At 39.7% G+C, this 26,165-nt stretch overlaps 1 protein-coding gene across 1 annotated transcript; it reads right to left on the reverse strand.

The window, feature by feature from the left end:
• Positions 1 to 237: 237 nt before the first annotated feature.
• Positions 238 to 25,279, reverse strand: slc16a10 (solute carrier family 16 member 10). The gene is made up of 6 exons (XM_030771131.1): positions 24,673 to 25,279; positions 10,129 to 10,273; positions 8,865 to 9,297; positions 4,170 to 4,313; positions 3,790 to 4,018; positions 238 to 2,974 (listed from the first exon to the last, which is right to left on the reverse strand). Exons 1-6 carry the CDS (start codon positions 24,995 to 24,997, stop codon positions 2,751 to 2,753), a joined length of 1,500 nt encoding a protein of 499 aa, XP_030626991.1. The 5' UTR covers positions 24,998 to 25,279; the 3' UTR covers positions 238 to 2,750.
• Positions 25,280 to 26,165: the final 886 nt, after the last annotated feature.

Below are 26,165 nucleotides of genomic sequence, written 5' to 3' on the forward strand. Positions count from 1 at the left end.
TATCCTACAAGTTCAATACCAAAAGTAGAACTGACTTTTTCACTTTTTATTACATCTGTCTTAAAAAAAAACACAGAAATAAACATAATAGCAAAATTAGAATGTGGATGAACAGAATATCTGGTTGCATCCAACCCAAAATGCATCCAGTGGTGGAAGGTATTCGTAAATTAAAGAAATCATAAACAATGATAGCATATATAAGCCTTCAAAGAGTTGCAATGCCTTCAGATTATCTCCAAAGTGAAGCTCTTTAATACAATATCAGCACAAACAGATGGAAGCATGGACTTTTTTTGGCACTTAGTGAAAGAGATAATTCTTGCATTGGTTTTTATAAAGTTTCTATAACTACTACATAGCACAATTTAAAAGAATAGATAGAGCGAGCTGTAGCATTCCACAGAATCACAAAAAATAAACTTCTATAAATGCAGTGTTTTGAGAACTCAATTTGAAACGAATGAGCAAAACACACAAACTGAAACTTCAATGCTAAGGACTATTATCCCACTCTAGAGGGGTTTGTATTTATTTTAAAAATAGACTGACTACACTGTTTCCATTTTTTAAAAGGAAAAATTATAAACTAAATATATTTGCATAAACAACATACTTGCATAAACAAAATAATTTTGTCATTTGCATGTATTTATCTCTGTAGAGATAAATAATCTTTAGTCCACCTCTTATTCAAATGTTTTAACTGGTATTTTGGTTTCTGGATGGCATTTCACAAGACTATATATGTTTTTTTGGTTTTTTCAAATGAGAAATAATACTTTAAAAATATCGTTCTAAATCTCCTAAAGGTACTGACTTTTTAAATTCAAAATCTATTGGGAAATAAAGCGAAGGTGCTGCAAACATCCTGTGTGGCTGAGATTGAGAGTGCAATGAATATATGTGACACAACAGAGCTTCTCTGTTGCTTAGTCATTGTCCCATCAATTATGTCAATTGAGGTAGATTTAATGATAAACCATGCTTAATAAACACAATACACCTGTTGAGCAATATCAAATAAATGAATCTTTAAATGCATTTTATCACCTAAAGAAAGCGGTAGAATTTTGTGAATCGTGTACCTAAATCATCATCTGCAGAAAACATCAAGTGTCCAGCTAAGTCCTTAATCCAAGACACATGAGTATTAGGTAAACATTAGATAGATATAGAGATAAATAAATATTCCAAAATATGGAAAAGAATATCTAGGATGTGACGACTAAATGGGTTATTTAAATGATTACTAAGAAGTGACATGCTAAAATGATTTTTTTTTTTTTCAATTGCTCTTGCTTCAAAGTTAAAGGCTTTGTGAACTGTCATTTCAAAAAGAAACGTCCAACTCACCAAAAGCCCCCTAAGCCTCTAACCCACGAACTGCTGATTCAGCAAATGATGAATGACCACATCAGTTTTTAAATGGTCACTTAAGTAGTGACCTGGTCTGGCCCCTGAAAACATCTCCATATTGAAATTCATGTAACGTATTTCAATAATTTCGTTCTACCCATAACTCTCAACAAATTAATGTTAATGTTGCACAGGGGAAACATACTGTACTATTCACAATGTTGTGTACAGCTTTGGCTCAAAACACAAGATATTCCCAGGCACTGTGGAAAGCAACAGGATGACAAATCTCTCAAGTCTCACAGCAGAAAACAACAAAACTATACTATTTCATGTTATATGGGAAGTCTCCCTTGTTTCTGTAGAATTGTGCTTAGAGCTGTCCCCAGATTATGCTTTTTAAGACTTCCTTTTGTAAGAGCTTTAAACACCCTCATAAATACCACATTATTGCTACTGTAAACAACCCTGAACAAACATGTCACCAGGTAGACATTTATAAATACAAATAGTAATGTGATCCTGATGAGTTATCACTTTACTCTCAAGACTTGTTTACATATTTGGGCACCTACAAATTTGGGATATTTAGATATTGCTTGTGGGGGTTACAACATGCGCCGTGGACTTATTCACACCCTCAAAAATTATAATAATACATTTTTGTCTACAAAAATCAAGGCTGCTCATAAAACAACGGTACTGCATATCAGATTGAAATCCTGTGTTATTGCATGATCCGTTTGTCCTACATGTGTGTTGTCATTTTGGGGACTAAGGACATATTCATATAACTGCAGTTAATTAAAAGTTAGTAATACTAAACATAAAAAGAACACTCAAATCGCAATTAAAGGCTGAAATTCAGAAACACATTCCTCAGGCTGGGAATAATGTGTGCTCTATTTTTGTAATTTTTTTTTACAATTATACTGTTCTAAAGATGGTGCCCTTCAGCCATTAACATAGATTCTCCCAAAAGTATGTGCTTGTGGCCTCATGAAAACACCCTATTAAAACATTCATTTTCCCTTATTAAAAATGCTTTTTCCTCATATTCAAGTTTTCCTTATCTCCATTTAACTCAAGGGTATTGTATGGACAACAGCATGACAATGCATAGCTCTTAAATATCACATTCATATACCTGTGTATTCAATATATCTATGAATTTCACAGACATAACACTTTCCTTATTTACTTACAAAAGCTTTAAAAACATTGTTCAGATGTTCATCTGAACATATATTCCCACGCATACTTGATTAAAAAAAAAGGCTATTTCTTCAAAATACTTCAATGCCCGCTTGCATGTGTTTGTCATGTTGCATGCCTGCGTGTATGTGTTAGTGTGTGTTTGTGTGTGTATTTCATAAATATGATTGTAATAATCAAATAACAGACTCAGGATGTGAGGCACTTTCTGCTGGCCCTTCATTGCTTCCCTTATGTTCCAGCATCTTCTCGGTGGTGTCTTTGGCAGCCTCCATCTCTATCCTTTTGCGCCGGGCTTCAACCCAGGGAATGAGGCACAGAACTGCCCCTCCGATCATTGGAGGAATGCCCGCTAGGTAGAATGCCACATCGTAGCTGCCAAGCCTATCCCTTAGAAAGCCTTAATAGGGAAAAGAAAGGTAAAAAGCAATGAATTTATCAGAGGTATCGATTCAGTCCTCTATATTTAGAAAGCAGAGCACACTGGACCTTGCTGAGCATGTTAGTGCATCGCTGTGATGTATTGAGTATCGTTATTATTTTCACTGCTTAGTGCTGGTGTCAGTAATTTGGAGGCAGCTCTGCTTTGTTCACAAGGTCATCGAACACTCACACAGCTTGGCTATGAGGGAGCATTCAAAACAATAATAGATACTTTTCTTTTACAACAAACGAACAACTCTGTATTTTTCTGACCTGGGAATGTGTGATACTTTACAGTTTAATTAAACAAACAGTCTTTTCCCCTTTCCACCTATTCAAATTTAAATTAAAGTGACAACACCCGATTAGGGTCAGATAAAAAGAAAAATAGATGCCTCTCATGAGTATACAGACAAATGCTGTTGAACAAATGATTCCAGTCTCAGTATGTCATTACAATGGCTCACATTTTGACTGACTAGATAGAAATGTCTATGTAATTTCAAAAAACCATGTCTACTGTCCGCATGTAATGGTTCAAGGACATCTGCATAGGAGGGTGACTGATGTTTGTGTGTGTTTGTGTGTGTGTGTGTGTGAGTGTGTGCATGTGAGAGAGAGAGAGAGAGAGAGAGAGAGAGAGTTGCACCTACACAAACATAAAATGTCTCTGTATTGCATATTCATGAAACTGTCTCACACTGATAAAAATCTTGAAAAAAAAATGCAATGTCTGATTAAAGCCAAAAGGTGGCAGTATGAGAGTAAGTAACACATTCTCTAATAGTGTACCTGCAATTGGGGGCCCTACAGTCATTGGCACAGACATCATGCCAAGCAGGAAACCAATGGCCTGAGACACGTTCTGAGACCCCACCAGTTCAAAAGCAATAGGCGCCATGATGCAGATGAAGCAGCCATCAAACAGACCCATGAGGAGACACACAGCCACCAGACCACCAAAGATATTGCACAGAGGAATCATCATTGACATCAGACCGATGACCAGGAAAGATGACACCTGCAAACAGGATAAAGACAGGATAAAAAATAGGACCATTAAATATTGTTTTGGATTGTACTAATAAACTAAATACCGGCTATCACAGGAATTTATTAAGGAATAATATTGTATGGGCTAAGTTTTGTAAGTTTGTGAGATTCTGTCTCACCTGCAAGAAAACTTTATTGACTCCAGGAACATAGTCTGCTACTCTGCCGAAAATCAGACGCCCAACTCCAGATGTGATGCCAATACACATTAGGAGCACCTCTTTGTTGGCATCTACTCCAAACCGCTCTTCCACATGTTTCATCTGAGGCAAGATACAAACACGCATATCACTGCCATATTTCTGTAAGGGTCTACAATACAAGGCAAAGAATTCATAGACTGAATACATATCTGGGAGAAAAACACTAGACACACAGAAGCCTGTGTATTTGGCAGTTTATTTCAATTTTGATAACTTAGCAGTTTGACAAAGTATCAACGAAATGCAACCTCACATAATATAAGATTATTGTCTAATATGTGTTTGCTATTGAGAATGTTTGTGCAGTACAGAATATGGAGGGTTAGGGATTATGTGCAGCTATGGTTTAGCAGAGCAGCGTTGATATAATGGGGCCTGTTTTGGGGGCATTTACGGTCTGTTCCATTTTTTTTTTCCAAGAAAAAGCCTCATTGGCGGCTGGATGCCCCTCTCCCTGCCTGTTCGTTGTATGACCGAAGGCGGATAAGTGGGTGGATAACGTGGGGGGGAGGAGACAAAACACCACCCCCATCCGCCGAATTTCCAAATGATCATAATTCACATTTACTGTTGCGCCTCTAAACCTCCCACTGGGGTCCATTTACAAGCAAACCAAAAGATATTATCCACACGCTCACAAAGCCTGCATATCTGAGGTGTCTGTTGAGCGAAAAAAAAAAAAAGGGGGGGGGGGGGGGGGGGTGAAAAACGCAGACCAGATGGCTGCAGTGAAGTTTGCCGCTGGTTCCTCCTACCCCGGAGCACCAATCTGAGAATTGAGGAATGAGGCAGCCCTCATACCTGGACCCCTGCCAGGGGCATGTCCCCAAGGACTTCACATCCTTCCAGTACACTCACACAGTCAAAGAGCCTCTATTCTCATTCACTCCTTTCCACTGACGCCCAAGAAAAAAAGCTAAATGAACTCAAAATCTCTCAAGCTGATAAAAGCTAATTAACTGTACGTTGCACTTATTCATTTGTGCTTCTGCCCAGTGGAAGTGACAATGAGAAAACTATCTTCAGATATACACATGATAAGGTTGATCGTAAGGGTCATAAAGAGTACCTCTGTTTAGTACATGGTCAAAGGGCAGAGGTCTTCCACTGAACTGCTATCACACTTCTGTGCCAGGCTGTACACGGTAAACCGAAAAGTCTGACCCTGCTCGAAAAATTTTATGCATCTGTTCCAAATATTACAAGGAAAATTGGCGCAATGATTGAAAATAAGGCTCAGTCCACCATCTCGGGAGACGTTATGACATCATTAGTGAATAAACCTCTCAGTTTAAAAAGTAACTCTCCAGATTTTCATTGCAATCTGTGACAGTACTAAAGTTATAAAGGCTGGACTTCGACACACACACACACACACACACACGTATGCACAAAAAAAACAACAATACCAGTTAGATAAAAATTGCAGGCTTCAGCAGATGCTGATAGAGGGTCTATTGGCACGTGATTTGTTGAATACGGTTCCTGTGAATGTCAGCACATGTTGAGACTGACTCCAGGAGTGTGTTCTCTTTGTGAGAATTGAAACCTGTCACATGCTCGGCCTCTCAGACCATCGCACACAGTATGAACAGCTGCCGACATCACCTTACTTCCTCTATCCAGTGCAAAACAACTGCAGTTGAAGAGGTGGTTCAGCATAATTGAATGAACCTTTGTAGCCTTTTGTCCAGGTCAGGACCGTTTTTTTTTGTCAAAACAGTTCCACAAGTGTTGGTGGTGACTTGAATTTGGCTCACTACCTTTAGACAGAATCACGACTGATTTTTTACATCACAGAACTACTGCAAAACTACTGCAGAATAATAGTCGGCCGAGTTGTTGATCTGTGGAGTCTGAGTGGGTCCTTGAATTTTCTTTGAATTTTCCAAAAAAAAAAAAAAAAGCACAAAAGACCTCTAGATTGACTGTAAGCTATAAATATATAAGTTCAAGGGAAATCTTATCCTGAAATGAAACCAGTTCCACACTATGCTGCACCAGGATACCAAACAGTTAGCTCATCTTAACAGATTGTTCGAAGTATGGGAACACGACGTGGGCAACGGTTTACTCTTTGGAGCACAAGAGCCTACTGATGAGCTGCCCAGGTTCACTAGGTTTTAGTCAATCCTTTGGTTATCCCATCACATTAGAGAAAAGCACATTTGACACTAATGTTTCTGTCTTTGGGCCAAAGATTTTTTTGCACGCTAATGATTCACTTTCTCAGTGAGGCAGCCACAGAGCTTTAACATCTTGTATATTAGCGTTGTGCATCAGTTTGTATTCAAAAAGCTTCAAAATTATGTCATATCTCAATATTTCAGGAGAAAGCACATCCTCTGATGCCCTAGCTGGATACTTCTATCACACAGTTTACGTCAGGATACAGGGAACTGTCTGCAAATGGTGTGCCAGCTAACCTGGGCACTAGTACCTTTAAATGACCATGAAGAGACCTTGAGCGAGTCTGTCTGTGGTCACGTATTCTGGCATGTGAACTTCACCATGTGAAGGCTGCCTCATGGCCTTGGGTGTACTAACAAAAGCACATCCAAAACACACAAACTCAAGCAAAAAAACTCTATCTATGACAGTGCATTTCTACTGCGTTTTCAGATAAATCCTTAATGAAGCACGTGTAAGCTTTCCCAAGCTCTCTCACACACAACCAATAACAGTACAGTTCCAGAGATACAGACTCACTCCAATTTGCTGTGATAACTAGTTTGCTAATTGACCACCTACCAACTCTGTTCTGGAAAGAAGAAACAAAGTCCTGGAGAGTTACGAATTAGACTACATTTAGTAACGCTGAGGAATTTCGTTTTCTTTTAAACACTCTGACTTACGAAACAATTTCAAGAGCACGCATGAATAATACTTTCTAAAACTCTGATATCTATGGTGTGGATAGGGAAAAGGGCAAGGGATCTTGCTAAACTTTTGACACTTACAGTCTGAAGCTGATAAGAGAGGCCTGATGAGGAATACAAGAACATCCTATCACGTCCAGGCACCGCTCTACAGCAGAACCAGTGAAATAAAAAAAAAAAAGAAAGAAAGAAAGAAAAACAGCAGACCCACTGCTCTGAATGTTTAAATACCCTGGGAAGATGAGGGTTACCCTCCCACAAAAAGTTCAACAACACCATCTTACTCCTGTGGTTCAGTTTCACAGCAAGACAATATAGACAGAAGGCGGGCTGTGAGTTGCCCCTCCAGGCGTAGCAGTGACTTAGTGACACAGGGGAAGGGAAAACACTGTTCGAAACCCTCAGGAGACGGTGACCTCCCTTCAATAACAAAGTCAACACGTCCAAATAAGCAAAGACCTCCATAACTCTCACAACAGGACCAGCCTTTTGTCAGCTCCCCCCAAAAACGGTTTACGCTACAATTCTGTGCATTTAACTCCATGCACGAAACGTGACCCATAAAAATAAGTGCTATATTCCCTCTTGCAAATAGTATGAAATACTACAATAATACAGTCTATGTTTACATTTGTGAGCTGTGGTAGAAACTGGACCTTTTCCCCTCAGATCAAACCCTGCTGGTTTTATTTACTTACATTCTGTAGGCCATCAAAAACAAGTATTGACTACATACCAGTGTATGAAGGAGCTGCTCTTTAGCATTATGGATTTGGTGGCACTTTTCAGAAATTCTACTCCTCGACATTCCTTACATATACTGATTCAATGTTACATGCAATCAGCTCATCATAGATAACAGTTATAACATAAACCCTATCCTTCCTGAGAAACAGAGCTGTGTATTGTTTGGTTCAGAAGCAAGCACTGTGTACAAAACCACACAATTGTTTCTAGTCAGTCATATACAGCAAAAAACCATCAGGAATACTTTAGATTCCTTTGGCTATTTAAAAACTCCTGCTTTGTGCATAATTTGTTTACACTATCTCTCTTAAACCCAGTAGTTGAGCACAGCACAGAGGAGTAACTGTAAGAGTAACAGAGGGCAAGCTACTCCCGCTGTAAGGTCCTCGGAGGTGCAGACTTTGTACTCCCTGAACTTTGAGCCTCATAACTGAGAAAGAAAACCATAAGTTATTTCATTCAGTAAAAGGCACACTTCAATACTCAACAGAAAATGTTTAAAATTCAATGGAACATCAACCAGTTGGCATTATTTTCAAACTAGTTGTGAATGCTACAAATGTAAGATAAGGTAATGCCTGTCTGCCTGTAAGTTCCTCTACCCCTTAACACTAGTTTAGTCTTTGTGTTTATTAAGCTCTTGGCATACTGCACTCTAACACTCCTTCCTGCACTGAGGGCTGTTACATCACTTATCCACAGCTGACTTACAGCCTATGGAAAATAGATTAAGGGCAGCATGCTGTTTTGCTGTCTCATTCCCTGCCTGTCCCCCTTGCTGCAGTAAGCCTTCATACGACCCTGCCATTCCTTTGAAAACAAAACACCCAGCTCATGTTGATTTTACATGACACTGCGGACATTTCACACACAGACGCATTTTCAAAATAAAGACCCATGTAGTTAACAGGTCCCACAGCGCCGCCAGACAAAATAATGCATCCTAGGAAACAATCAAAAAGAAAAAAAAAAAAAAAAACCTCACCAGGTGGACATAAGGCACAAAGTATCCGTAAAGAGCAGCTGGGATGCCGAAAGCCCAGATCCGGTAGCCCAGGGACTTCCAGATGTTAACGTTGAAAACCCTCTTCAAGGCCACGCATTGGCCTCCAGACTTGCTGCTGCTGCTGGCTGATTTGGGCATCAGGGGCTTGTATGTGAAGCCGGCCAGCAAAAGGATAAACATGAAAATGCAGAGGACACGCATGGTGTTTTGACGCCCCACCTTCTCCAAGAGGCCCGAAAGCATAAACGGCAGAGTGACCGTGAACACGCTGCTGCCAGCTGTCACGATGCCATTTACCAAACCCAGACGTTTCTTGAAGTAGTGTCCCAGAATCACCAGGCTGGGCTGGTAGGCGAAGGAACAGCCGCAGGCGAACACAATGCCATAGGTGAAGTACATGAGCTCCAGAGACCTGTGTGAAAAGAGAGGAGAGAGACTAGAAATTTTAGGTTTCAGTTACCCTGGAAAAGATTGATTAGTCTCCTTCTCCGCAACTCAAGGTGCTTCTCCATAAACTAAGGTTGTAATGTGAAATTTCTCTGTCTATGTCTAATGACTAGAAGGCTGTTTGACTCATGGATACACACCCCTTAAATGATCTTTTGGGTGTAATCAAATGTCTGCATTTACCTCCATGTGAATTACCTTATGGGCAGAAAGAGCAATATTGCAGTGGGTTACCATTTAAGTCAACGTAATCCAGACTAAACGAGTCTGACTGAATGTGCAGGAGGGCACTGGAGGACTTAAGCATGAGCTTGATTTGACGTGAGCTCAATAAAAAAAAAAGCCACAACTGCCATATTAAAGAAGGAATGCAAGGATAAGGTAAACAAATGTAAAATTATAATTATAATTATAATGACAAGATCAAAATGGACTTAACTTAATGCACAGACACATTCTACACCAGCAATTTTACCCCATTTTCACATGACTCAGACTCACGCATTTGGTTTTATATGTTACATTAAATATATTACTTATATAAATTATATATAAATTATATAAATATATTACTTATATAAATATAATAAATGCATAATAAATGATGGCAGCTGAAAAGAGGATTGGATTAAATCTGTATTTATAGCCAAAAGAGATTTGTGATACTGAGAGCAGAGTAAGATCTTGGTTCTCACCAAACACTGTTAGACTAGAGGATAATGCACAAGCATGAACACACCTTCACCTGGAGGACAGTAGGACTACCACAGACATGAGGAAAACAAGGACAGCTTACGTCACAAAGGAGCTGGCCAGTAACCCCACAAGTCCCACAGCGGCCCCTCCCACAGCTGTGATCCGGCAGCCAAGCAGGTCTGTGAAGACACTCACGATGGGTGAACAGAAGAAAATCATCCCCATGGAGAGGGAGCCCACCCAGGCTACACAGACACACACACACACACACACACACACACACACACATACGTACACACACACATGCACATAGAGAGAGAGTAAAAAAGACCATGTTACATTATACACCATTACCCTGAAACTTCAATCTAGGAAAACAGAAACACTACACAAAGTAAACATATCAGATAAATCTCTGGTCACTCAGAGAAGCATTTGGTCAGGTTGTGTTTTTCTTTTCTTTTTTTTCTTTTTATTTACTCAAGATGAATGATTCATTTAATATCCTCCTGTCATGTATTTTGCACCAAGCCTTTCAGGGACGAAACAATGGAGATGTTGTTATTCCTGTCAGAGGTATAGACAGTGATATTGGCTAATTAAATCTGCATCCACTGGTTTTACAAACATTACCTACAGTCCTATTGTGTTGTAATTTCTCATTGATTTCTACTGGTTAAGAACAGATAGTGACAGGACACTTTAACCACAAATGATTAGACATAAGAGATAACACATCTTTCAAAACAATTGTAGCTGTGGTAAGTCTGTGTATGTGTGATCAGGACATCAGACACTGATAACTAACTGATAATGGGTAGACACTAATCATACAAAATTTTATGTTCAGTCAGCAAACCACTGACAAGAAAACAAGACAGACCTACAGGAAGAGAATTAATGAACTGAGATAGAAATCAAGTGATTATAACATAAAAACTGAAGTTATTTTATAGGGCCAAGTCTGGTATTACTTTTGAACGAAACAGGAAGTTTAACATGATATCAAGATTTTCCTTATCCACACAACCCCTTCTTCATTTTCCTCCCAAGAAATCAAATTGATCTCATGAACTGTAAATTTACCTGACACATCCTCAAAAGCCAATAAGCTAAAAATCAACTAGCTGTCACGATTTGCCTTTCAGCACGCTATAACACGTGCATTAATGAAACCAAGCAAGTAAAAAAAAAAAAAAGAAAAAAAGTGCCAACTCAGACAGATGACACACAGCTCCTCAGTAATGGAGCAAGGGTCAGAGATTGACAAAAGAACACATGACAGACTGAGAAACAGTCGCGTCAGGGAAAACAGTAGTGCAAATGTTACACATGGAAACTGTAGAGGAATGCAAAGTCTGTCAAGTGCATACTCAGCTTTTCTGTCACACACAAGTTTCCACACAAGAAGAAGTATGGACTGGTTAGGCAAGAACAGGGTTCCTTTTGGCGTTAACCATTTGTCATATCCTCCATAACAAAGTTCTGCTTCAGCTTCCAGTACACAGAGGAAAAAGTAAGACAGGTTCCCTCTTTTCAGTCATTTCTGATTTTTTTTTTCCCCATATGACAGCTCTGTTTATGTCTGGACCTGGACCACACTCCTTATTCTTTCTGTGACATTCCAAGTGTAGGAGTACTGCCTGTGTTGTAGGTCATAATTTTATGTCAAACTGTTCGGAGTCAGTCTACTCTGACCTGTCTGTGACAGAGGGGAAAAAGAGAAACTGTAGAAAGGGTTTGAGAAAAGAAACAACTGCAGTGCAGTATAAGTGAGAGAGCAGTGATAAGTGATAAACCAATGAAGTCACCGGTCAGCTTACTGAAAAAGAGCACATGTCTGTCATATTGAAATACCTTTATGTGACCTGAACTTTTCTGAAAAATCAGTTGTCAAGGCAAAACCTTCTCTGGTGTGGCTGAGACAAAATAAGGCCTCAGAAATACGACAGTGAGATAATACCATCAAATATTTGGGGGGTTTTTTTTTATTACTTTTCATGTAAATGTTTTGAGAAAAATGCTTCAGACAGGAAGGGTTTTCCAAAGAGAAAATTTAACTTTGATATACTTTCATTACAGGTGGCATGTGTCTAAGAATCCCTCAGTGCCCAAGGCTATGGTGTGAACGACAGTGCAAGCTAAAATTCAAGTCCTTAATCTCTCATCCACAGAGTTCATGTCACAACCTCAAGTCCCCCTTTATGAACTCAACAACCTTCCATTCGGGCAAAACTCACTGGCTCAAATAATCAAATCAAACTCAAATGTAGACCTCAGCTGCGAGAGACTAACCTCCCGAAAATGAACTTGCCAACAACATTAGTGCAAAGGAACCAAAACTGGATGGCATGTTAGGTGTAAACAGTCTTAGGATCTCAAAACGGTTCCAATCTGACAGCTTTCAAATACTGGTACAGTTCTTTGGAATGTGCTGATTTGAAAAAAAAAAAAAAAAAAAGAACAGCAGAGTTTCTGGATAATTTTTTCTTTGTTTTGTTTTAACTGCTAAAAATTTCTAAACATTAATCTGATGCCTAGTAACAATGAGCCATATAGCTGGTAGCCTTGTGTGGCCAGCCATTTGAGTTTCACTATACAAAGTTCACCCCTGAAAAGGCCATTTAAGATGGTAGTTGGCACTGTGAACAAAATTCTGAACAAACAAAACTTTTTGCTCAGTAATTACTTGCTAAATTGGTTATTCATCAGGGCACAGTAAACAGAGAGACATGGTGAAGCATTTCATACTATGCTTAGTTGAACTTTTACTTTTCTAAGCACTGTAAAGAATGGGTCAGGAATAAAACTTTGCGGGAAGTACAGTTTTTCAGAGACTGAATGACTATCAGGTATAACCACTATAATTTAGAGTTACTCTTATGCCTGATTACACTCACAGATTATTGTGTTGGCCTACTCACTGATGCAACTAACCTTGAAAGATCGCTGATGGATGACTTTGAATATGCCTCCTTCCTAAATGAATTAACGTTAAATTTCAGGCAGTGGCCATATCTGTTGTCAACTTCCACTCAGACAATCTAGAGGCATTTTTCATTAAATATGTGTTGAAACAAATGGTGTCTTCTGTTCAGTCAGATGTTACAGTGTAAGTAACTCACTCTTCACCACTGTGAGGTGAAGCTTTTCAGGGTAACATTTGAGCAGTGAAGACTGACAGTTGCGAGTGATACTAATACCTAATACAAGTTTTCCTCATAAGTCCTCACTCTGAATATGAAAGTGCGCTGGTCCAATATTATAAGAATATAAGTGTTTTCGTTTGTTGTCTCAGTGTTGTCTCAGATAACGATGAGTCTGCCTACAATTTACAATTTGTTTTTTTGCAGACGCTTTTAAACCAAAGTGAATTATAATTACTGCATCAATCAGGTTAAGCTAAGTACCTCATAAGCCTACAGAAGGGAAGTCCAGCACCTGCCGAGGTGGTGCTCAGACGACAACTTATCTCTTAACACCAGTAAGACCAACGAGCTTATCATGGACTTCAGGAAAGGCGGTGGTAGAGACGCTCAACTCTATCAATGGACACATGGTGGAAAGAGTGCCAGGCTTTGAGTTCCTGGGTGTCCACGTGTTGGAGGATGTATCATGGACTCCAAATACCACAGCGCTGTTAAAGAAGGCACAACAGTGGCTCTACTTTCTAACATCGCTAAAGAAAGTAAACCTTAGCAAAGATCCACTTGTAACCTTCTATCACTGTAGCATTGAGAGCATCACGATGCGTTGCATCTCAACATGGTACACTAGCTCGAAAATCTCTGCAGCGGGTCATCAGCTGTACCCAGAGAGTTTTGGAGCTCAGCTGTCAACTCTCGAAGCTATCTTCAGCTTCTGCTGTCTCCGTAGAGCCATGACCATCTGCAACGACCCCATACACCCCCGTCACCTCCTTTTCGCTCTCCTGCCCTCCGGACGGCGCTGAAGGTGCACCGGAGCCCGCACCACCAGACTAAGGAACAGTTTCTAGCCCAGAGCAACAAAACTCCCAAACCAATCTGCCAAGACACCTCAGATTACAGGACTATAAGATTATATTATATATGAATACGTGTATGCATATGTCAACCTAATCATGTGAACCTGCTACCTTACCTGGGCTGTACTGACATGTTTGCGCTAAACTGCTTACAATATACTGCATGGCTGCTAATGTTTTTACACAAAACTGCCTAGTGACTGCACTGCCACTTTAAAATCACAGCTCCATACACATACAATGATCTACGCTCAGTTTCACATCCAGAGCCCCAGGCACACACACGATACAAACAATGCCTTACTTCTTTTCACATGCCTATTTATCCTTTTTTTACTTTAAATTTATATTTTATTTTTCTATACTTTAGATTTTACATTTATATTTAATTTCCTCGATGTAGCTTGATACTGCACGCCGAATCTCACTGTACATGTACGATGACAATAAAGATATTCATATTCGTTTTGTCAGCGGAATCTGGAGATTGGGGAGTGGGAAAAACAAGTGGTCCTTCGTGTACTCTGAAGATCCATGCGCAGTGCAACCTGTCAACGAAGTTCCTGATATTCCTCAAATAGATGTACTTTTCTACAAGTGCCTAAATGGATGAGGGAGGAAGCAGCTGAACACCAGAGTGGATGCCATGTATTAAGAAATAATTACCAATAATTACCATTAATTAAGAAATTAATTAACATTTTCTTTTTCCTACACTTTTGTAAAATTGGAATTTTTCAGCGTGGCAGGAAGCAAAAGCTCCCATACCCCTCTGTCTCCTGTGTAACAATGCAGTTAACACCTTAGTGCTCATGGCTCCATAAATCTATTTTTATACAAACAACTCACTTCCAAAGTATCTTCATAATGAGCGCGCAATGAAAACACTTAGAATACACTTCAGATCAGTTTCACAAAATTCTGATTAAAGCGTCGATATGTGCGAATACAATGGCACGCAACTCAGCCTGATTATTTTTAATGTACCAATCACTAATGTTTCCAGTTTTAGCACCAGATGAAAACTTTTACATTTACTGAATAGCTTTATCATGAAATCATAGAGCAGCAGGATTTAGCAATGTATGTATTCTAACAAGGCTTGGGCTCAACATAATTGTTGCAGACTGAGGGGTGCAGGTAACCTGATGACTTGATCAGTGTTGTTTCTGCTTTCAGGCTTTCTTTGAACATGTATTTGTTAATTAACATCCACTAAACTCAGCAGAATATTTGGGGAACACACCTTACTAGTCTTCAAATGTTACTTAATATATTAAAAATGGAGCTGTTGGCAACCACTCGGGAACAGGTCTGGACAACTTTGTGCAACCTGTACTACATCAGGCCCGTGCTGCAGGTTGAGGACAACTCTTGTGAAGTTCTTTCACACAACATCTTTCTCCCCTCTTTGCACATACAAACAGTAACTTTGATGTTCTGGGACACACTTGAAACCGAAACATTCTCAGTATGTAAATTAGGTTGCATGGTAATCTGTGCAACAGCACTAATATACAGAGACCAACAGACAGCATCTGGTAACATGTACTAAACAATACCAGAAAAGCAAGGGACACTGATAAGAAAAAAAAAATCATGCTCAAACATATCACTCTTACGTAACATTCAGCTGCAGTGGCCCCAAAATCACCCTCTGCATTGGTCGTAACGCTATGAAAATGAAAACATATGCACAGTGATCAATGAACAATACATAAAAGATCCCTCTGTTAGATGATTTACAGGAGAGCTTGTGAAAACTGTGCTGCAAAAGCATATGAATTTCAGCCTTAAGTATATGCAGGAGTTCATCTGAACTGCCAAAACACAGGTTAACGGTCCAGTCGGGGATAGATTTCCCTATCAGTCCTTATTTTGAACATACCCAAGATCTAGAATCTCAATCTCACATTCTAATTCAAATATAATCCCTAAATACAAAACAATAAGTTGCGATAAAATAAAACAACATACCAAAGGAAAAAAAAAAAAAAAAAGAAGTTCATCTTGCTGCTGAACTTAAGAGATACTTTAAGATGGCCTGTGTCTCGCTAAGTCTTGTGGAGGACCTACTTGTCTGATCTCTCTCTACAGGACTTCCACCTGTGTTTGCAGGGTTTAGGTTTGATCTGGGATGGTTAAGCTGCTCTATGCTGACATAACTGGACAGCATCCAGAGCCCTCCTGCAGCAAGCACACATCCCTGTCTGCCCTGACTCAGAGAAGCCGGACAGTCAGCTCAGGCCAGCGGAGACTCAGGGGAGAAATAATCCACTGCAACAGGTTTTAACCGCCAGCAGCCATCTCTAATTATGACCTTCCACAATATTTTTATGATTCTATATTTAGATCCCCATCACAAGAGCTCTTACTTATTTTCTTTTTATTTTACTATTTTTTTTTTTTTTTATATTGGATACTTTTATTGTCAAGTTATAGAACGGGGGCAGAATGGAAGTATCTGCAAAATCACAATACCAAGCACTGTGTTCAAGTTGTTATGAGGTAGCAAGTTATGAGGTGGTAAACGTGTTATGAGGTAGCAAGCCTGTTCTGAGCGTGTTCAGGCAGCCTATGGAGTTAAAGTCATACTTTTCCTCCAGCAAAAAATAGGGGTGTAAACTCAGCTGCTGCTGAGTATGCAAAAATGGGACACGGTTTTGAAAAATGTCTCAAGACAAATGGAGTAACCTGAAAACACAAATAGCTGAAGGACGTAAATTGCCCTGAATGAGAAATAGATACACATTTCCTGTATCTTCCGAATCATAAAAACACTCATTTTAAAATGTAACACGAATGAAATTTGACCAGATTCCTTGGAAGGGAAAGAAAAAAAAAAAAAAAAAAAACAACGTTACACTTTTTAATTCAGTGTTACACTTAACGGTGGGCTTTGAGTTTTTGTACAAAACTTTATTGGCATTAGACTTTCTCCCACCCTCAATCTTCTGTTGTGTCACATATCAACAATAGCCCTGGCTATACCATTACAGCAGTTCCTAACCAACAGTTATACTAATAACGAAAGATGGTTCTGCTTAATTTGCTCAGCTTCACGCAGGGACCCTAATCCCCTACTTCACATCTGGTAATAGCACCAGGTTCATACCAGGATTCCACAAATCAATCAAAGCCTGATCCCAGCTGGAAAGAGTTAGAGATGCATTGTTCCACAAGAGCTTCTGCTATAGGAGCTTTCGAGGGGCGTGATACAACATGCTAAACACCGTTGAAAGAGATGGGAGTGTCCTCTAACATGAAGTGAGCTGTATATTGTACATATGTGTGTTGAAAACGTAGCATATCTACTGGCATACATGAAATGCAACATACGTTTGGCTTGTTCAGTGAGTGTGATGACGCTGAGTGCTTGAAACATGTAATTTAAACTTTGTGCTTTGGGGTAAGGGGTGGTTGGCGAGGAACGCTATGTGATTGGAGAACTTCTCTAACTCCTTCCTTATTTTGAAAAAAGGGGGTCACAAACATTACCAAGTGTTTTTTTTCTTCACTCTGCTTTTATTGATAAACACAGCAAAGCATTTTTGTGAGAAAAAAAAACAAAACAAAAAACAAACAACCAAAAAAAAAAACCCAATAACAACACCAACAAACAAAAAAAGGTCTTTGCCTGTGCACTTAAGAATGTTGTGTGAGGCTTTTATTTCTCTTGGTCCAACTGAAGAATTAACCTGTTCTCATTTTGTAATCCTTAAACAGAGGGGAGCAACAAATGCAAAAACACTGATAAATGAAAGCAGAGGTTTAGATAAGGAACGGCACTGCAATGTGTTAGAAGAGACAACTGGCAGATTTCACAAGACAGACATTGCTAAATTCTCTGACAGCTGACATGTATCCCTGTAACCAAGGTGGTACATCCCGGATGGTCTTAGGAGAAACAGTCTAATTATACACTTAAGTGTAATTCTAGGACACTTTCCAGATAGCAGCCCAAAATGAATGTTTATTTAAGGGAGCTCTGCCAACAGAAAACACTATGAACCCTAATGGTGATTTCAGCTCTTCCAGATAAACAAAAAAAAACCTGATATCTCAAAGAAACCACCCCGAAATGCCTTCTGCATATTTGTGCTTGGTAGAGAACTTGCACAAGTTTCACTATGTTGAAACACATGCACATCCAAGAGAAGCCCTTGGGTGAGACAGGCAGACAGCCTGTTGAATTCCCCTTAGACCTGTTTGTATTTACATTTGGGTTAGTGTTAGAGAGGGTTAGTCCTCAATAAGCTTCCACAACACTAACTGACAGACCACATTTTCCATGATGACACACTGCCGCGAGGCCCTGCCAATGACCTTTGATCCCTTTCAAGCAACGGGATGATGTTCTTTTCAAGCCATTTGCCAATTTTCATTTCCCAAAAAGTTCCCTGAATCATGGGGTGATGTGGACAACCAAGATGCTAAAGCCACGCAATTGGTGCTGACGTTGCTTCTGTTTACCACACATGTTCCATTGCTCTCTGTCTGTCTGTTTGCTCAGCCGTTTTATCTGCCAACAACCTTCACCTAAAACAGTGTCAAGCTAACATTAGATCAAATGCTCTGTTATCCATTTACCAAAGCCGCCATGCTGACAATACCAGAGCGCCACAGTCCAATTTTTTCCCCGTCTTCTTATTCTTCAAATTGCACCCATAACGATCTGATAAGATGAGGATCTATCTTGTCAATCACTATACAGTTGGGACAGAGAGGATCACATCATAAAGAATATTTATTGCACTAATCAAAATCTTAGAGATACCTTCCAGAATGTCCCATAGCACTGCCCTCAGCCAGGTCCCATGGTCACTTACAGCTTATTATGGTTTGGCTGCACGATCTTTTGTTTATAGAACTTATTCCAGATGGAAACAGTCTTTTGTTTATAGCTGTTATTCCTGACTTGTGGTACAGCACGGAGAGTGATAACTAAAAAACGAAAACACATAAATGTTTCCTGTAGAACAACACGAATATATATGGGATATGAGATATATATATATATATTAAACACACAAACACACACACATATATATACATATAATATATATGAGACATTGGAAACTCAAACAATACAGCAAAGCAGACCATCCAAAGGCCGACATTTCAGCATTTTCACTCAGATGTGCAATCTGCCTCCTCATTAGTCAATTACAGGCAAGCAGCTTTGGTTAGGTTGTACTCCATGTGTTCAACAGTTTCTGTTTATAGTGCACATTTATAAGCAGTTTGCCAAACTTTCCTGCATCCTAATGATTTAATCAAAGGCAATAGGAAATGGCACAAAAACTGCATCCACAAATGCCAGTCCAATCAGTAAAGCATTCTTTGTATTTTGTCCAAGAATCCATGTGAGATATGTCTCACCTTTTGTTTACATTTATTAATGTTCCCTTCTACTTTAGACCTGCCGGTGATAAACAACTTTTCACTAAACCATAACCAACCCCATACTACATTCTTCAACTTTTAAGTAGAGTGAATTTTCCACAGCTATGAATTAAATGGTCTGTGGAAAAATGTTTAAAGTCGACTCCATGCATTTCCACTCAAGAGATCTCGTCCGACAGACTCTGTGACATTAACTTTAAGGCACATCATCTGCTCCATCTCATCTCTTCCTGACCGGGTTAGTCACGGCTCTGTGGGGTTTATTCCACATAAGGCCAGAAGGCAAAGGAATACATCCTTCCAGTAGTGCTCTAAGGAATCAAAGCGTGCACATGTGAAGGGCCTGGCCACAGGAAAGGTTGTGGTTCTGTGATACACACACCTCCAGATATAACACAATGATTGGCCGATTAAAACCAATCGGATTCCCCTTTCATTTCACTTGGCACAGCCTAATATGTACCTGGAGGAGCCACAACTGTTGATCATTCATTGTGTACTAAGACTTTCATCAAAACATGAGGGACAATGACCCACAAGCCTCATGTTTACTCATACCCTAAATAGCCACTAAATATTTTGTTTACCGTATCTGCAAACAAAAAGTACTTTCTTTAATTCCTAACATCCCAAAGTCTTAAACTTACAGCTTTGAATATTTTCACTGTCGTAAATCATGTGTCTTTTTTCCCCACCATCATAAAGACTGTGACATAAGGGGACAAGCAGAAAATTCAGAGAGAACTATACTTCTCTGAGCAGATGATGTCATCTTCAGTGTTGGGAAATTTAGGCAACCTAATCACATAGGCACTGATTCCTCACCCATTCAGTTTGTGCGGCTCTCTTTTGGGTATTACATTGTCCTTTGCAGTGATAACTATTCAAAATGGCAATATATGCAAAATGGCTCTGTTCAGTGCTGACAGCAGATTGACAGACCGAGGATACTGGTGGGAAAGTGCCCTAATATATTGACACATTATTTATTGGTCACATTGCTCTCCTGCGCCATCCATCATGAGGACACAGAATTCAATTTGAAATCATGGACTCAGGACCGCCCAAAAGTGTGGACAGTTGACACACAGCTACCTCTGACAAAATTTCTTTAAAAGCCCGGACCTCAACCCTTTCACTGTCCTCACATGGCTTTCATCACAGGATTAGCTTGTAATAATTTACTTATCCCTCCAAGCGGGCAAGCTGAATAGGCCTCTTGCAGCTTTGATTCTGTTCTCACCGAATGGCCAGAACTTAAGTGCCAAGAAAATACAATGCCCCAACGCTTCACTCGAGGAATATATGTGAAAAAGCCAGTGTTAATTGGATTACATGGCCACTCAAGGAGATTTTCATTTTAATTTCCAATATTGTAAATGCCAGGATATAAATTATTGGGGTGGGGGTGTAGCTGTCTGTTACCTGCACTGGGGCTCAAACGGGCCAAATGCATAGTTAGTTTGCTATGCTGGTGGGGGGGTTTAAGCTCTTTATGAGCCACTGATCTGTGAGCCAGAAAAGGAAAGTTGGATATAATGTTAACACAAGCACGTAGTCTGTTTAAGATTCCTTTAATGCTTATGTAAAATGTTTCTGTAAAATAACATTTGTGTTTATTTTATTATGAAGAGATCTGAACAAAAATCCAAAGAAACTACACGAACGAGAAAGACCTAAACAAACAAGAAAACAGGCAGTCTTTCTAAAAGCTACTCAAAAGCAGAAAGACACTTACAAGTCAAACAAATATGCTTTACAGCTTGTCTAAACCAATGTGATCACTTTACACATAGCTGAAACCGTATCAAGGCACACAAGATGATTCTTTATCATGGTTAGTCAGTCATACCCACCAGAGTTCTTGCCAGAAAGACTGAACCAAATGGAACTGAAATTTGCAAGCCTTATCTGAGAGTTTCTGTTGTCATGTCTGGACTATCTCATCTGATTGATTCAACTCCTCATACTGAATACATCAAAACTGTACCTGTAAACAGGAAGGATCAATGCCCATGTATTATGAAACAGCAGACCTGTACTAGGTTGTAGAGAGAGGAAACTAAAAGTGTGTGATAAGAACCCCGTCTGTTGCCTCAAGATTAGCAGAGGGTCATGACCTGAAGTCTATCAACGGCTTAAACACAAAACCATACTCCAAAGAGTTAATAGCCAGAATCAAGACAGTTATTAATTAAGACCTTCAGTTAATTAATTAGTCATTTATGGCTACTTATATGTTTACCATATACTTAATTTATAAATGCAGGAAACTAATTTTTAACTGATCTAAAATTAAGTGTATCCAGTTTCAGGACCACTCTGACACTCACTCACTCACTCATTATCTAAGCCGCTTATCCTGATTAGGGTTGCAGGGGGTGCTGGAGCCTATCCCAGCGCTCATAGGGCGAAAGGCAGGGAAACACCCTGGACAAGTCGCCAGTCCATTGCAGGGCAGACACACAAACAAACACACTCACACACACATTCATACCTAAGGGCAATTTAGTGTCTCCAATTCACCCATGTCTTTGGACTGTGGGAGGATACCCATGCAGACACGGGGAGAACATGCAAACTCCACACAGAAAGGACCCTAGCCACCCGGCCGGGAACCAGACCCGAAACCCTCTTGCTATGAGGCAACAGCGCTACCCACTGCGCCACCATGCTACCCCCACTCTGACACAGTTGGACTCAATACTTCATTATTTACATGTGTTCTAAAAACAGTTCTACAAGGCTGAGTGCATTCTTTCGGTCAAATTAACTCATTTATATGGAATTTATTGGAATCAACTAGTGAGTTCTGTTGTTACTTAGATATTAGAATAAATGTGAGGACACCCCCTGTACACAAACAGTGCAATGGGCTTTTCCTCCTTATGTGAAGTTTATGTACAGAATGTGTTAATAAAAAAATAGCTGGTGGTAATCAGATACATTTCTGGAAAATAGTTGAGGCTCCCTGTACCAGTTTCCTTCCACTCAAGTTAGGTGAGATGTCCCTACATCCTCCTCAGTTAGAGAAACCTCTCACCCGCTTTGTGTTTCCCAGTTTAGGAGGCACAACCAAGGGCACATTCCTGTTGTCTGACTGCAACCCATCCACAACACAGGAAACGGTCAAGGCTTTAACTCCAGGGTCACAGGAATTTCACATCATTAACACATATTATCTTACATTGGCTTATTTTAAAGCCATCACACTTTAACATGAAACAACAAGGGTCTAAACATTATTATCACTACCATTACTGTTAATAGGGATTTACAGTCTGAAATGTTCTTGGGAAGTATGAATGATTCTGAACAGGTTAGATCGGAGACTTCACAACTAAAATGTGAACTAAAATTGAAAGGACAATTGTTCAAACATCATTCTCGTTAATCATGACAAAATACATGCAATCTTAGCACTACGATGGGCCAAAAAAGACACAGGAAAAACATGCACTGTCACACAGCTAAAGAAAGAAATTTTTCCTTCATTAACAGTTCAGCAATGTATTATCCATCACCTACACTGCAAAAGACTTGTTCTCAGGATCACACTTGTAGCATTTGATCAGTGGCCCTGTGACTAGATTAATGTGGGGGGGGGGGGGGGGGGGGGGGGGGGGGGGGCGCAAAAGTGGACAGTTGTGCTTGAGGCAAGCTGATGCAATGTCCCACCCCAGATCAGAAATAGGGCTCAACACCTTTTGATTAAACAGAGTATTAAGCAGCAACGGATATGGTTGGCTTTAATTTACTTTACACCTGAATACACCGCTGGAACAATACGTCACAGTGTTAACTACTGTATTTACACAGAGGCATGGCAATATGGAGAGTAAACAAGTGACAGATCATCTTTTACAGCAGTGATTATTCTGACACATGGTAGATTTAACTTTGCTTTCATCAACTAAACCCACATAAAGACAGCGCTCATGAGTGCCTGGGGCTTGGGGAGAAAAAAAAAAACACTATCACACATTTTTTTTATGTCTTTGATCTTGAGAGTCTAACAGATCAGAGGCCTCAAACCAAACAAACCACCATTAACAAACCAAAACCCACTTAGCCCAGTGACGATGACTTTCCACAACAAAGAGCTCCAGACCAACCCTCTGCTGAATCAGTCCTCATGTCGACCACTGTTCTCAACACAGTGATGTTAGAGTTATGTCATGAACTGCAATCTCCTCCTGAACTTAATCACAGCCATCATCCACCCATGGAAGGATCTATCTCATAAAAGTATTGGCATCTCTCAGTTGTTCACCAAATAACTGTCTATAACGGGCCATTGGCCTGTACATTAGCTCATGTAGAACATTACGATCCAATAAGGCATGAACAGTATGATAGCAGAGGGTTGAGAAACTGACATTTGTGTTGTAGTTCACTCTGCTCTTCATCAGTACTTAAGTTGGAACCTGTAGTGTGAGAAGCAGAGAGCACCACAATACATGCATTCAAGTTAATGCCAGCAAAGATTCAAAACATCATGCTGGTCTGGTATTTGGTATTTTGTCCTGTGTTTTGTGATCTACAAAACACTGTAAAAAATGATATGCAATCTGCATAATAGAATGATATCTCCTTTTTGTCTTTTGAAGCACAACTTTAAACTTACATAAAGTATGGTCCATGTTATAAAATCTTGACTAGACTGTTAGATTGACTCGAGAGAATCTCAGGCAGTGTAGTTTATTATTCCAACCAGCATTTCAAGTGCATAACTCTGCTTCCCTCCAACATTTACGCACAGCTCTAACTATGAGCAGACAAAAAAAGTTTGATTACACGACTTGACCGATCTGATGCTGTTAAAGGCATTATATAGTTTTTTAGTTAATGGCTTGTTATTTAAACAGAAAGTATGCTTTCTATGAATTACAAAGAACTAGCGGCAAATGGAATCTGTGTCACTGTAAACTCGATGGTGTCACGTTGATGGTGAGCGTTGGACGTTGAATCGTCGACGTTACCCCATGTGCCTATAACGGGGATCGTGCACATGGCTCTCTTAGCTCACTATAAGAGTTGCTCATTATGACATGGTTATCAACGTATTAATATAAACTCATATGTAAAAAATATGACTGATAGTTCATCATCAGTGGAAAATTTGTAGCATATAGTGACCAACTCACTATCGTGTAACTTGTCATGTGTAGCCTATATTAAAGAAATAATTTAGCGGGATCATATTCAGTTCTGTTCGGCTGAAGAATCTACCTGTTCTGAACTTCAAGTCTTCGTCGTGTTCGGAACCGAACTCCTTCAAAAGGGCAACGAACATGATGCCAAAGGCGTTCTGGATCCCGAATACTGATCCATTGCACCACATGGACGCTAACATGACAACCCAACCCCAGCCGCCTTCTGGGTGTACGAACTCTTTCTCGGCTGCACCAGGGTCTTTCGCAGAGCTTGTTCCTTTACTATCCCCATTCTCCTTCTTAACCTGGTTGAAGTTTTTCTCCGTATCTTTCGTCTCGTCCGGCTCCGCTGGTGACACGGTCAGACTGTCCTTGATTGCACTGGTTTCACTGTCTGTCATAGTGTCTTCTGTCAGATTCTTAATGTAGCCTACACACTGCAGATTATATCGACAGATGCAGGTAACAACCTGGTTTGTCCAGAGTATGTCCCTGTTAAATCGAAGGCGTTATGTCAAACCAACGATTAATTACTGGAGATGTGTCCAGACTGAGGTTTGCGATAATATGTCTTTCCGGGGATATTTAATGAAAAATATTTCTGCACTAGAGGTTCCCTCTTATGGGCTGAATTTTACAAACATTACGACTATTTGACGCAGTCTTACTAACACTACTTGATTGCCTTGCAAAAACCCAAGACCCTGATGTTGCAATATTGCATAAATAGATGTCTGGGGGGGTGGGGCGGGGAAAGGGGAGCTACACATTTCACAGGATACTGTTCGTGATTGGTCACAAGAACTGCATTTACATTCAAGACCAAATAATTTAATTCTGGATTTATGTTGAATGACAAACATTATTCTTGAAGGACATGACTTGGCCGGTAAAATAAGGTGGTTAATTTATCAAGACCATGTACTCAGTTTAATTTACATAGGGGACAGTAGACCATCCATTAACTCCAAAAAAACAGCACAAAAAAGGACCGCAAAAGTCGTTTTCTGAGGGAAACAGTATATTTATGAAGCCCATCACTTGCGAATGTCGCTAGTTTTTAGTAACCTCGACTTTATACCCCTGCCTCTTATGTCTAGTGATTGTTCGAAGGAAAAAAAGAATAAAGAAAAAAAAATCTTTCAGTTTCATGAAAAAAAGAAGCTGAATGTCATCGCTTTGAAATATCTGAGGGCACTCGTAACATAATACTATTAAGGCTGGTTTGCAGATAAAATACAATAGGCTATTCCCTACATGAAATATCACACGTGGGAGAACTTGATCAATCTTATCACAGCGTAGTTCACACGACATCTAGTGGTCTATGTTATTCTTGGTCGTGTTTGGTGTGTGCCGACAGTGTTGTTGCGACACTTGAATTTCCCTCAGGATTAATAAGGTATTTCGTATTCGTATTCACCAAGCAGCACACTGAATTTCAAATATCTTTTTAAAAATATCTCATATTTATGCTTATATAGTGAATTCATGATTACGTTCACCTTTATACGTTCTAAAACTCTGAAAATGAAAGAATTTTAGAAATTCAGGAGACACATCAGGTGT

Source organism: Chanos chanos, chromosome 4 (genome assembly GCF_902362185.1).
Source record: "Chanos chanos chromosome 4, fChaCha1.1, whole genome shotgun sequence".
In the NCBI taxonomy this organism is placed as follows: domain Eukaryota; kingdom Metazoa; phylum Chordata; class Actinopteri; order Gonorynchiformes; family Chanidae; genus Chanos; species Chanos chanos.

Coding starts and splice junctions, on each gene's coding strand:
- slc16a10 (XM_030771131.1), bottom strand. CDS start 24,997: ATGACAGACAGTGAAACCAGTGCAATCAAGGACAGTCTGACCGTGTCA. Junction 10,274..24,672: donor AGACTTGAAGTTCAGAACAG/GTAGATTCTTCA, acceptor GTGTCTGTGTAG/CCTGGGTGGGCTCCCTCTCC. Junction 9,298..10,128: donor CTGGCCAGCTCCTTTGTGAC/GTAAGCTGTCCT, acceptor CTTTTCACACAG/GTCTCTGGAGCTCATGTACT.